Source organism: Anser cygnoides, chromosome W, assembly GCF_040182565.1.
Source record: "Anser cygnoides isolate HZ-2024a breed goose chromosome W, Taihu_goose_T2T_genome, whole genome shotgun sequence".
Classification (NCBI taxonomy): domain Eukaryota; kingdom Metazoa; phylum Chordata; class Aves; order Anseriformes; family Anatidae; genus Anser; species Anser cygnoides.
This window is the reverse complement of record NC_089911.1, coordinates 17,206,387-17,219,973: the sequence shown is the minus strand read 5'-3', so window position 1 is coordinate 17,219,973 and position 13,587 is coordinate 17,206,387. Positions and strand designations below refer to the sequence as shown.

General features: G+C 64.7%; 1 protein-coding gene across 1 annotated transcript in view; it reads right to left on the bottom strand.

The window, feature by feature from the left end:
- The window catches only part of LOC136788619 (apoptotic chromatin condensation inducer in the nucleus-like), a 29,347-nt gene that overhangs the window by 4,554 nt on the left and 11,206 nt on the right, over window positions 1-13,587 (bottom strand). The window contains 7 exon segments of the mRNA XM_066987175.1: window positions 1,403-1,446; window positions 1,449-1,749; window positions 3,447-3,562; window positions 3,565-3,619; window positions 6,981-7,111; window positions 7,530-7,569; window positions 12,389-12,466. Of these exon segments, the coding sequence (XP_066843276.1) occupies window positions 1,403-1,446; window positions 1,449-1,749; window positions 3,447-3,562; window positions 3,565-3,619; window positions 6,981-7,111; window positions 7,530-7,569; window positions 12,389-12,466 (765 nt within the window).

Here is a 13,587-nt window from a genome sequence, read left to right as displayed (position 1 = left end):
TCCCCATTTTGGGGTCTCAAGACCCCAAACCCCCAAATCCCAATTCTAGGGGCCTCAAGACCCCAAATCCCCCCAACCCCCCCATTTTAGGGCTTTCAGGACCCCAAAAACCCCGTTTATGGCAATTAACCCCCCCAAATCCAATTTTAGGAGCCCCAAGACCCCCAAACCCCGATTTGAGGGGTTCCGAGACCCCCAAACCCCATTTTAGGAGTCTCAAGACCCCCCAAAAAACCCCAAATCCCCCATTTTTGGGGTCTCAACCCAGACCCTATTTTAGGGCTTCCAAGACCCCCATTGAAACAATTTTAGGGGTCTCAGGACCCCAAAAACCCCCAAACCCCCCGATTTTCCCAGTTTCAGGCCCCCCAAGCCCCATTTTAGGGGTTTCGAGGCCCCAAAATCCCCGTTTTAGGCCTTCCCAGACCCCAAAAAACCACAATTTTAGGGGTTCCGAGCCCCCAACCCCCAAACCCCCCCATTTTAGGGCTTTTAAGACCCCCCCCCAAAAAATTTTAGGGGTTCCGAGCCCCCAGACCCCGTTTTAGGGCTTTTCGGGCCCAAAACCCCCCTTCAGGGCTCCCCACGCCCCCAAAACCCCCCAAAAACCCCCCAATTTGGGCCGTTCCCAGCCCCCCCCGCCCCTTAGCCCCGCCCCGCCCCGCCCCTTAGCCCCGCCCCTTCCCCTTAGCCCCGCCCCCTGCCCTTAGCCCCGCCCCCGCCCCTTAGCCCCGCCCCCGGCCCCTTAGCCCCGCCCCCTGCCCCTTAGCCCCGCCCCTGCCCCTTAGCCCCGCCCCCTGCCCCTTAGCCCCGCCCCCTGCCCCTTAGCCCCGCCCCCGCCCCTTAGCCCCGCCCCGCCCCCTTAGCCCCGCCCCCTGCCCTTAGCCCCGCCCCCTTCCCCTTAGCCCCGCGCCTGTCCCTTAGCCCCGCCCCCTGCCCCTTAACCCCACCCCTGCCCCTTAGCCCGGCCCCCATTGGCCACACACCCTCCCTCAGGCCCCGCCCCCTCTGACCACCCCCTCTGACCCCGCCCCCTCCCTCAGGCCACGCCCCCTCCCTTAGGCCACGCCCCCTCCCTGTGACCCCGCCCCCTGTGACCCCGCCCCCTCCCTCAGGCCACGCCCCCTCCCCGTGACCCCGCCCCCTCCCTCAGGCCACGCCCCCTCCCTGTGACCCCGCCCCCTCCCCCAGGCCACGCCCCCTCCCTTTAGGCCCCGCCCCCTCCAACCTCCCCCTTACCCCCCAGCCCCACTCCCTCCCTTAGCCCCGCCCCCTGTGACCCCGCCCCACGTGACCACGCCCCCCTCATGCCCCGCCCCCTCCGACCACGCCCCCTCAGGCCCCGCCCCTCCCTCAGGCCCCGCCCCCTCCGACCACGCCCCCTCAGGCCCCGCCCCCTCACCAGGTTGCAGAGGTGCAGGATGGGGGTGGGGCGGGCGCGGGGGGAGGGCCGGGGGCCGCCCGCACGGGGTCGTCGATGGTGATGGTGACGCCGCGGCGCTGCTGGGACACCGAGCGCCGCCCTGGGGGGCACCGGGCACTCCCAGTACGGACCAGTACAGCCCAGTTCCCCCCGGTAACCCCAAGGCCCTTCCCAGTAAGTCCCAGTACCTCCCAGTAACCCCAGTGCCTCTCCCAGCACCTCCCAGTAACCCCAAAGCCCCTCCCACTACCCCCAAAGCCCCTCCCACTACCCCCAAATCCCCTCCCAGTCCATCCCAGTACCTCCCAGTCCATTCCAGTAACTCCCAGTTACTCCCAGTACATCCCAGTATAACCCAGTCCCCCTCCCGGTACCCCCAAGGTCCTTCCCAGTAACTCCCAGTGCCTCCCAGTAACCCCAGTGCCTCCCCCAGCCCCTCCCAGTACCCCCAAAGCCCCTCCCACTACCCCCAAATCCCCTCCCAGTACCTCCCAGTACCTCCCAGTTACTCCCACTACATCCCAGTATAACCCAGTCCCCCTCCCAGTACCCCCAAGGTCCTTCCTAGTAAGTCCCAGTACCTCCCAGTAACCCCAGTGAGCCTCCCAGCGCCTCCCAGTACCCGCAAAGCCCCTCCCACTACCCCCAAATCCCCTCCCAGTCTATCCCAGTACCTCCCAGTACCTCCCAGTCACTCCCAGTACATCCCAGTATAACCCAGTCCCCCTCCCGGTACCCCCAAGGCCCCGCCCAGTAAGTCCCAGTACCTCCCAGTAACCCCAGTGAGCCTCCCAGCGCTTCCCAGTACCCCCAAAGCCCCTCCCAGTATACCCCAGTACATCCCAGTCCGTCCCAGTCACTCCCAGTACATCCCAGTATAACCCAGTCCCCCTCCCGCTACCCCCAAGCCCCTTCCCAGTAACTCCCGGTACCTCCCAGCAACACCAGTGCCTCCCCCAGTGCCTCCCCCAGCGCTCCCCACTACCCCCAAATCCCCTCCCAGTCCATCCCAGTACCTCCCAATAACTCCCAGTACATCCCAGTACAACCCAATACCTCTCCCAGTCCCCCCCAGGCCCCCCATTTCCCCTCGCAGTCCCCTCCCAGCCCTCCCAGTCCCCTCCCAGCCCCTCCCAGTCCCCTCCCAGTCCCCTCCCAGTCCCCCCCAGTCCCTCCCAATCCCCCCCAGTCCCCTCCCAGCCCTCCCAGTCCCCTCCCAGCCCCTCCCAGTCCCCCCCAGCCCCCTCCCAGTCCCTCCCAGTCCCCTCCCAGCCCCCACTCCCCCCAGTCCCTCCTAGTCCCCCCAATCTGCCCCCACTCCCCTCCCAGCCCCCTCCCAGTCCCTCCCAGTGCCCCCCAACCCCCCCAGTCCCTCCCAGTGCCCCCCAGTTCCCCCAGTACCCTTCTGCTCCTCCTCTCCGCCCTGCAGGGAGGGGCCCCCGCCGGCGGGGGGCGGGGGCTGGGCCCGCGCCCGGGGGGCGGGGCCAGCGGCGGGGGGCGGGGCCTGGGGGCGGGGCTCCGCGGAGGCCCCGCCCCCTCCCTCCTCCCCCTCCCCCCCGCCCGTTCTCCGGCACCACCTGGGGGGGGGGGGGCACAGAGTCAGGGGGCGGGGCCTGCGCCGGGGGGCGGGGCTTGGGGGAGGGGGCGGGGCCTGATGAAGGGGGCGGGGCCTGAGGAAGGGGGCGGGGCCTGCGGCAGGGGGTGGGGCCTGGGGAGGGGGCGGGGCCTGAGGAAGGGGGCGGGGCTTGGGGGCAGGGGGCGGGGCCTGGGGCAGGGGGCGGGGCCTGAGGAAGGGGGCGGGGCCTGAGGAAGGGGCGGGGCCTGCTGCAGGGGGCGGGGCCTGAGGGAGGGGGTGGGGCCTGCGGGCAGGGGCGGGGCCTGAGGAAGGGGGCGGGGCCTGAGGAAGGGGGCGGGGCCTGGGGGCGGGGCTCCGCGGAGGCCCCGCCCCCTCCCGTTCTCCAGCACCACCTGGGGGGGGGGGGGATTTTTGGGGGCGAAAGCGGGGTTTTGGGGCTGGCGGTACCTGGGTGACGGTGCGGCAGATCTTGAGGGGGGGCGGGGCGTGGGGCTCCGCCCCCGGTGACGTCACGGCCGAGGCCCCGCCCCCGCCCTCGTCGTCCTCGGAGATGGGGGCGTCCTCGGGGGGTGCAGCTCCACCACCGCCTCCTGCGGGGGCGCCCGCGCCGCGATCAGGCCCTGCGGTTTGGGGCGAAAACGGCGGCTTTGGGCAAAGCGGGGTAAGGGGGGGGGGTGGGGGGGGGGTGGGGGGTGAGGGGTGGGGGAGGGTGGGGGGGTTTTGGGGGAGTTTGGGGGATTTTGGGGGTTTTGGGGTCTTTTGGGGGGCTTTTGGAGTCATTTTGGGGTGTTTTTGGGTCTTTTGGGGTCTTTTGGGGTCTTTTGGGGTCTTTTTGGGGGTCTTTTGGAGGTCTTTTTGGGGTCTTTTGGAGGCTTTTTGGGGTCTTTTGGGTCTTTGGGAGTCTTTTGGGGGCTTTTTGGGACCTTTTGGGACCTTTTGGGGTCTTTTGGGGCCGTTTGGGGTCTTTTCGGGGTCTTTGGGGGTCTTTTGGGGTCTTTTTGGGGTCTTTTTGGGGTCTTTTGGGGTCTTTTGGAGGCTTTTTGGGGTCTTTTGGACGCTTTCGGGGTCTTTTTGGGTCTTTTGGGTCTTTTGGGGGCTTTTTGGTGGCTTTTGGGGTCTTTTTGGGGTCTTTTGGGGTCTTTTGGGTCCCTTTCAGGGGTCTTTTGGGGTCCATTTTGGGGTCTTTTGGGGGCTTTTGGAGTCTTTTCGGGATCTTTTTGGAGGCTTTTGGGGCTTTTTGGGGTCTTTTGGGGTCTTTTTGGGGACTTTTTGGGGTCTTTTGGGGTCTTTTTGGGGACTTTTTGGGGTCTTTTGGGGTCTTTTTGGAGCCTTTTTAGCTCTTTTAGCTCTTTTGGGGTCTTTTTTGGGGTCTTTTGGAGGCTTTTGGGGTCTTTTTGGGCTTTTGGGGTCTTTGGGTCTTTTGGGGGTCTTTTGGGGTCTTTTGGAGTCTTTTGGCGTCTTTTGGGGCCTTTTTGGGGTCTTTTGGGGGCCTTTTGGGGGCTTTTGGGGGCTTTTGGGGATTTTTGGGGTCTTTGGGGGCCTTTTGCGGTCCTTTGGGGTCTTTTGGGGTCTTTTTGGGGTCTTTTGGGGCCTTTTCGGGTCTTTTGGGGTCTTTGGAGTCCTTTTGGGGTCTTTTGGTGTCTTTTTAGGTCTTTTGGCGTCTTTTGGGGGTCTTTTGGGTCCCTTTCGGGGTCCCTTTCAGGGGTCTTTTGGGGTCTTTTGGGGGCTTTGGGGGTATTTTGGGGAGCTTTTTGGGGTCCTTTTGGGGGCTTTTGGGGGCTTTGCCGACTTCTCGGGTCTTTTGGGGATCTTTTTGGGGTCTTCTGGGAGTGTTTTGGGGGTCTTTTGGGGGCTTTTTGGGGTCTTTTGGGGTCTTTTGGTGAATATTCAGGACTAATTTGGGGTCTTTTGGAGTCCTCTGGGGTCTTTGGGGTCCTTTTGGGTCACTTCTGGGTGTTTGGGGGCTTTTGGGGTATTTTGGGGACTTTTGCAGTCTTTTGGAGTCTTTTGGGGTCTTTTGGGGTCTTTTCGGGTCTTTTGGGGGTTTGGGGTCTTTTTGGGCTATATTCAGGGCCGATCTGGGTCAATTTGTAGGATTTAGTGCTTTTGGGGTCTTTTAGGGCAATTTGGGGTCGATTTGTAGGATTGGGTCTTTTGGAGTCTTTTGGGGTCCTTTGGGGTCTTTTGGGTTCTTCTGAGGTCTTTTGGGGTCTTTTGGGTCCCTTTTGGGGTCTTTTGGGAGCCTTTTGGGGTATATTCAGGGCCGATTGGGGGTCAATTTGTAGGATTTGGTGCTTTTGGGGTCTGTTTTGGGAGGCAGTTTAGAGTGGATTTGGGGTCAATTTGTAGGATTTGGTGCTTTTGGGGTCTTTTGCAGTATATTTAGGACCAATTTGGGGCCAATTTGTAGGATTCGGTGTTTTTGGAGTCTTTTGGGGTCTTTTGGGGTATATTGAGGGCCGATTTGGGGTCCAATTTGTAGGATTGGGTCTTTCTGGGGTCCATTTTGGGGTCTTTTTGGGGCAGTTTGGGGTCAATTTGGGGTGGATTCGGGGTCAATTTGTAGGATTTGGTCTTTTGGGGGTACATTTGGGGCAATTTAGGGCAGATTTGGGGTGAATTTGTAGGATTTGGTCTATTTGGGGTTATTTTGGGGTCAATTTGGGTCTATTTAGGGCCAGTTTGGGGTGAATTTATAGCATTTGGTCTCTTTAGGGTCTATTTGGGGCCACTTGGGGGCAGATTTGGGGTGGATTTGGGGTCAGTCTGTAGGATTTGGTCTATTTTGGGTCTATTTGGGGCCATTTGGGGGCAATTTGGGGCGGATTTGGGGTCAGTTTGTAGGATTTGCTCTATTTTGAGTCTACTTCTGGTCAATTTGGGGCGGATCCGGGGTCACTCTGCAGGATTGGGTCTTTTGGGGTCAACTTTGGGACCGGTTTGGGTCAATTTAGGGCGGATTTGGGGCTGATTTGCAGTCAAATTGTAGGGTTTGGTCTTTTTGGGGCCAATTTGGGTCAATTTGGGGCGGATTTGGGGTCAATCTGTAGGACCGGGTCTCTTTGGGTCTATTTAGGGCCACTTTGGGTCCGATTTGGGGTGAATTCGTAGGATTTGATCTCTTTGGGGCTGTTTTAGGGCCAGCTTGGGTCTATTTAGGGCCAATTTGGGATGAATTTATAGGATTTGGTCAATTTAGGGTCAAAGCGGGTCAAATCTGGGATGATTTGGGGTGGATTTGGGCCCTATTTGGGGCCAATTTCTGATATTTGACCTTTTTGGAGTCATTTTGATCCAACTAGGGTCTATTTAGGACCAATTTAGGATGAATTTATAGGATTTGGTCAATTTAGGGTCAAATTGGGGCCATTTTGGGGCAATTTGGGGCAGATTTGGGTTGCATTTGCGTCCAATTTTTGGTATTCGATCTCTTTGGGGCCGTTTGGGTCCAACTTGGGACTGTTTAGGGCCAACTCGGGTCCGCTTTGGGACGAATTTATAGGATTTGGTCAATTTAGGGTCAAATTGGGGCCATTTTGGGGCAATTTGGGGCGGATTTGGGTTGGATTTGGGTCCAATTTTCGGTATTTCATCTCTCTGGGGGCCGTTTGGGTCCAACTTGGGTCCGTTTAGGGCCAATTTAGGACCAATTTAGGATGAATTTATAGGATTTGACCAACTTAGGGTCAAATTGGGACCGTTTTGGGGCAATTTGGGGCGGATTTGGGTTGGATTTGGGTCCAATTTTTGGTATTTCAGCTCTCTGGGGCTGTTTGGGTCCAACTTGGGTCCGTTTAGGGCCAATCCGGGCCCGCTTTGGGGCGAACTTACAGGATTTGCTCAACTCGGGGCCACTTCGGGATGTATTTGGGCTGTTTCGGGGCGGATTCGGGCCCGGTTTTGGGACCCGAGCCCCTTTGGGGTCCCGCAGCCCAGCCCCGGGCGCGTTTGGGGCGGGCTTCGGGGCCTTTCGGGGCTCACCTTGAGCGACTCGGTGCTGATGCTGATGCAGGGCCTCCGCGCCCCGCAGGCCGTGCTCGCCCCCCAGCGCCGCTTCCGCCCGGCCCCCGCCGCCGGCCCCGCCTCCGCCGCCTCCGGCCCCGCCCCCTTGGCTGCCATTGGTGGGAAGGGCACGCGGGGGGCGTGGTCAGCGCTGGCCACGCCCCCTTTAGTTAACCACGCCCCCTCCCTTGACTCATCACCACCTAATTTGCATACAACGCCCCGCCCACCTTCCAAACCCCGCCCCCTTCCCTTAAGCCCCCGCCCCTTCCCTTAAGCCCCGCCCCCTCCCTTAGGCCCCGCCCCCTCCCTTAGGCCCCGCCCCATCCCTTAGGCCCCGCCCCTCTCAAACCACGCCCCACGAAGCCCCCGCCCCCTCCCGCTAAGCCCCGCCCCTTCCGGCTCCACCCCTTCCGGCTCCACCCACTTCCGGCCCCGCCCACTTCCGGCCCCGCCCACTTCCGGCCCCTCCCACTTCCGGCCCCTCCCACTTCCGGCCCCGCCCACTTCCGGCCCCGCCCCTCTCACCCAGGAGCGCGATCTTCCTCTTGAAGGCCTTGGGCTGGGCCTGGGGGGAGGAGGGGAGGGGGGGGAGGGAGGACCCGGAAGGGGGCGGAGTCACCACGGGGGGCGTGGCTTAAGGAGGCCACGCCCCCTTGCGGGTGGCTCCTCCCCCTGTGGGTTATCGGGGGAGGGGGCGGGGCTGTGACGTCACAATGAGGGGGCGGGGCTGTGACGTCACAATGAAGGGGCGGGGCCGCCCCATAAGTGTGGGGCTGGGGGAGGGGCTATGGGGCGGGGAGGGGGGCCGTGGGGCGCCCCACAAGTGGGGCTGGGGGTGGGGGGCAGGGCCAGAAATCCGTGGGGCGCCCCATAAGTGTGGGGCAGGGCCCCATAAGCTGTGGGGCAGGGGCCCCATAAGTGGCACTCGGGGGTCCCGGGGTCTGTGGGGCGCCCCATAAGTGGGATTTGGGGGGGGGGGGGTTCCTGAGGATCTATGGGGCGCCCCCAAGCGGCACCAGCGAGCCGGGCAATCCGTGGGGCGCCCCACAAGTGGCGCTCGGGGCTCCTGGAGTCCGTGGGGTGCCCCCTAAGTGAGATTGGGGGGTCCTCAAGTCCGCGGGGTGCCCCACAAGTGGCGCTGCGGGGCCCTAGAGTCCGTGGGGTGCCCCATAAGTGAGATTTTGGGGCGCCCAAGTCCGTGGGGTGCCCCATAAGTGGCGGTCTGGGGTCCTGAGGATCTGTGGGGTGCCCCATAAGTGAGATTTTGGGGTCCTCGAGTCCGTGGGGTGCCCCATAAGTAGCAGCCGGGGGTCTTGAAATCTGTGGGGTGCCCCATAAGTGAGATTTCGGGGGGTCCCGGAGTCCATGGTGTGCCCCATAAGTGGCGGCTGGGGGTCTTTAGGATCTGTGGGGTGCCCCATAAGTGAGGTCTCGGGGTGCTGAAGTCCGTGGGGTGCCCCATAAGTGGCGGTCGGGGGTCCTGAGGATCTGTGGGGTGCCCCATAAGTGAGGTCTTGGGGTCCTTGAGTCCGTGGGGTGCCCCATAAGTAGCAGCCAGGGGTCTTGAAATCTGTGGGGTGCCCCATAAGTGAGATTTTGGGGGGTCCCGGAGTCCATGGTGTGCCCCATAAGTGGCGGTTGGGGGTCTTGAGGATCTGTGGGGTGCCCCATAAGTGAGGTCTTGGGGTCCTTGAGTCCGGGGGGTGCTCCATAAGTAGCAGCCGGGGGTCTTGAAATCTGTGGGGTGCCCCATAAGTGACATCTTGGGGTGCTCGAGTCCGTGGGGTGCCCCATAGGTAGCAGCCGGGGGTGTTGAAATCTGTGGGGTGCCCCATAAGTGAGATTTTGGGGTGCCCAAGTCCGTGGGGTGCCCCATAAGTGGCGGTCGGGGGTCGTGAGATCTGTGGGGCGCCCCATAAGTGAGGTTTTGGGGGTCCCGGAGTCTGCAGCGTGCCCCATAAGTGAGGTTTCGGGGGGGCTGAGGTCCGTGGGGTGCCCCATAAGTGAGCAGTTTCGGGGGGGGCTGAGGTCCGTGGGGTGCCCCATAAGCAGCAGTTGGGGGTCCCGGCGTCCATGGGGTGCCCCATAAGTAGCAGTTGGGGGTCCTGGAATCTGTGGGGCGCCCCATAAGTAGGATTTGGGGGGTCCCGGAGTCCGCGGCGTGCCCCATAAGCGGCGCGGTCGGGGGGCCTGAGAGCTGTGGGGCGCCCCCTAAGTGAGGTTTTTGGGGGTCCCGGAGTTCGCGGTGTGCCCCATAAGTGGCGGCTGTGGGTCCTGAGATCTGTGGGGCGCCCCCTAAGTACAGCTTTCAAGGTTCCATGGGGTGCCCCACAAGTGATTCGTCGAGTGGGGCGCCCCCTAAGTAGCGGTCGGGGGTCCCAGCGATCTGTGGGGCGCCCCACAAGTGAGATTTGGAGGTCTTCCGTGGGGCGCCCCATCACTTGTGGGTCCGGAGATCCGTGGGGCGCCCCCTAAGTGAGATGGGGTGTGGGCGTGCCCCACAAGTGGCAGGATCCGTGGGGCGCCCCATAAGTGGCGCTGTGGGGCCCCTGAGTCCGTGGGGTGCCCCATAAGTGAGATCTTGGGGGTCCTGAGTTCCGTGGGGCGCCCCATAAGTGGCACTTGTTGATCCGGGGGCGCCCATAAGTGAGATTTGGGGGTCCTTGGGGGGCGCCCCCTAAGTAAGTGGGGGTCCCGGCGATCTGTGGGGCCTGAGATCAGTGTGGGGTGCCCCATAAGTGGCACTTGTGGGTTGAGATCCGGGGGTCCCCCATGTGAGATCTTGGGGGTCCCGAGTTCCGTGGGGTGCCCCATAAGTGGCACTTGGGGGTCCCGGAGATCTGTGGGGTGCCCCATAAGTGAGATTTGGAAGTCCCAGACTTCTGTGGGGTGCCCCATAAGTGGCACTTGGGGGTCCTCGAGTGGGGTGCCCCCTAAGTGAGCATCTTGGGGGTCCTGAGTTCCGTGGGGCGCCCCCTAAGTAGCAGCTGGGGGTCCCGGTGATCCGTGGGGTGCCCCACAAGTGAGATTTGGGGGTCCCGAGTTCTGTGGGGTGCCCCATAAGTGGCACTTGGGGGTCCCGGCGATCCGTGGGGCGCCCCCTAAGTAGCAGTTGGGGGTCACCGAGTTCTATGGGGTGCCCCATAAGTGAGACTTGTGGGTCACGGAGATCTGTGGGGTGCCCCCTAAGTAGCAGTTGAGGGTCCTCGAGTTCCATGGGGCGCCCCCTAAGTAGCAGTTGGGGGTCCCGAGTTCCATGGGGTGCCCCATAAGTGAGATTTGGGGGTCCTGGAATCTGTCCCGTAGCAGTTGGGGGTCACAGCGATGGGGTGCCCCATAAGTGGCACTTGTGGGTCACGGCAATCCGTGGGGCGCCCCATAAGTGAGATCTCGAGTCCTTGGGGCGCCCCCTAAGTAGCAGTTGGGGGCCCGGTGATCCGTGGGGCGGTAGCATCCCGGCGATGGGGGTGCCCCACAACTGAGATTTGGGGGTCCCGACTTCTGTGGGGTGCCCCCTAAGTGGCACTTGGGGGTCCGGCGATCCGTGGGGCGATCCTCGAGTGGGGCGCCCCCTAAATAGCAGTTGGGGGTCCCGATGATCTGTGGGGTGCCCCCTAAGTAGCAGTTGGGGGTCCCAGCCGATCTGTGGGGCGCCCCATAAGTGAGATTCAGGAGTCCCGCCGATCTATGGGGTGCCCCATAAGTGAGATCTGGGGGTCCCGGAGATCTGTGGGGTGCCCCATAAGTAGCAGTTGGGGGCCCCGGCGATCCGTGGGGCGCCCCACAAGCGGCTTTTCGAGGCCCGGGCTCCTTCAGGGCGGCCGACGGGAGGCCGAGGCCCCCAAGTCCTTCGGGGGGGGCGCCGTGGGGCGGCCGTGGGGCGGCCGCAGGGCACTTGTGGGTGCGGGCGCGGGACGCCGCGGGGCGCCGTGGGGCGGGGCGCGGGGCGCCGGCTCCTCCGTGGGGCGTCGGGGGGGGCCCCCGGGGGGGGGCACTGGGGGGGTCCCGGGGTCCCCCAGGATGGCCGCGTCGAGGTCCCGGGGGTGCCCAGCGGGAGGCACTTGGGGGTCGCGGAGCTCCGGCCGTGGGGCGCCCCCCAAGTGTGGGGCGGGGGCGGCGGCGGCGGGGGGGGGCTCCGTCAGCCAGCGCTGGGTGCCCAAAAGAGAGACGTTGGGGGGTCCCGGAGCGCCGTGGGGGCCGCCCCACACGTGTGGGGCGCGCGGGGAGGGGTGGGGGGGAGGTTGGGGGGCTGCCCCCCAAGTGGGGGGGGGGGGCGCGGATGTGGGGCACCCCCTAAGTGGCGTGGGGGGCGGGGGGTAAAAAGGGGGGGCGGGGGGAGATGGCGGGGGCGGGGCTTCGGGCCCCACAAGTGTGGGGCGCCCCCCAAGTAGGCGTGGGGCGCCCCCCGAGGGGGTCGTGGGGCTGCCCCCCAAGTAGCCGTGGGGCAGGCAAAGATCTATGGGGCTGCCCCCCACGTAGCCGTGGGGCGCCCCCCAAGTCCCTATGGGGCGCCCAGGGCGCTATGGGGCGCCCCCCAAGTATGGGGCTGCCCCCAAGTCCCTACGCTACTCAAGGGGGGGCTGCCCCCCAAGTCGTTACGGGGGTATATGGGCTGCCCCCCAAGTCGCCTACACTATGGGGCCCCCCAAGTCGACGGGGCCCGCAGGTACTCAAGAGCTATGGGGCTGCCCCCAAGTCGTTACGGGGTGCGCAGGGCGCTATGGGCTGCCCCCCAAGTAGCTGCGGGGCGCACAAACATCTATGGGGCTGCCCCCCAAGTAAACGGGGGGGGCCCGGAGATGCTGGAGGCGCTGTGGGGCTGCCCCCCAAGTAGCTGTGGGGCACCGGAGTCGCTATGGGGCGCCCAAGTATCTATGGGGCTGCCCCCCAAGTAGCTGTGGGGCGCCCCCCAAGTCCCTATGGGGCACCCAGGTATCTATGGGGCTGCCCCCCAAGTATCTATGGGGCACCCAAATATCTATGCCCCCCAAGTAGCGCACTGAAGCCGCTATGGGGCTGCCCCCCAAGTCCCTATGGGGCCCCCAAGTATCTACGGGGCGCCCCCCAAGTATCTATGGGGTGCCCAAGGCGCTATGGGGCTGCCCCCCAAGTCCCTATGGGGCGCCCCCCAAATCGCTATGGGGCTGGAAGTATCTATGGGGCTGCCCCCCAAGTCCCTATGGGGCCCCCAAATATCTATGGGGCTGCCCCCCTAAGTCCCTCTGGGGCACCCAAAACCCCTATAGGGTGCCCCCCAAGTATCTATGGGGCTGCCCCCCAAGTCCTCTGGGGCCCCCCCAAGTGCCCCCCCCCCCAACCCCCCCCCCGATGTGGGGCTGCCCCCCAAGTGCCCCCCCCCCCCCCCCACGCGCGGGGGTCGTTACCTCGGGGTCCGGGGGGCGCTCGGGGGGGGGCGGCCCCGGGGGGGGGGCCCCAGCTCCATGGGCGCCGGCGGCTCCTCGCTGGGGGGGGGGGGGATCAGTGGGGCTGCCCCATAGTGGGGGGGGGTAAGGGGGGGGGGTGCCCGGCCCCATAGCGGGGGGTTGGGGGGGGAGGGGGGGGCCCCGCACTTGGGGGGCTGGGGGTAACCGGGGGCGCCCTGCCCCATAGAGCGGCCCTGGCCCCATAGATTTTACCCCTGGCCCATAGATCCTCCCCCCAGCCCCATAGATTTTACCCCCAGCCCCATAGGAGCCCCCCCAGCCCCATAGATTTTACCCCCAGCCCCACAGATCCTCCCCCAGCCCCATAGGAACGCCCCCAGCCCCACAGATCTCCCTCCAGCCCCATAGGGACGCCCCCCCGGCCCCATAGATTTTTCCCCAGCCCCATAGATCCTCCCCCCGGCCCCCTAGACTTCACCCCCAGCCCCATAGATTGGCTCCCAGCCCCATAGGAATGCCCCCGCCCCACAGATCCTCTCCCAGCCCCATAGATCCCCCCCCAGCCCCACAGATCCTCCCCCCAGCCCCATAGGGACGCTCCCCTGGCCCCATAGATTTTTCCCCAGCCCCATAGGAATGCCCCCAGCCCCACAGATCCTTCCCCCAGCCCCACAGATCCCCCCCCAGCCCCATAGATTTTTCCCTGGCCCCATAGAAGCCCCCCCAGCCCCACAGATCCTCTCCCAGCCCCATAGATTGGCCCCCCAGCCCCACAGATCCTCCCCCCAGCCCCATAGATCCCCCCCAGCCCCACAGATCCCTGCCCCACATCCCCCAGCCCCACAGCTCCTCCCCTGGCCCCACACATCCCTCACCCCACATCCCCAGCCCCACATCCCCCAGCCCCACATCCCCCAGCCCCACATCCCCCAGCCCACACCCCCCAGCCCCACATCCCAGCCCCACATCCCCAGCCCCACATCCCCCAGCCCCACACCCCCCAGCCCCACACCCCCCAGCCCACACCCCCCAGCCCCACACCCCCCAGCCCCACATCCCCAGCCCACAGATCCCGGCCCCACATCCCCCAGCCCCACATCCCCAGCCCACACCCCCCAGCCCCACACCCCCCAGCCCCACACCCCCCAGCCCCACACCCCCCAGCCCCACACCCCCCAGCCCCACATCCCCCAGCCCCA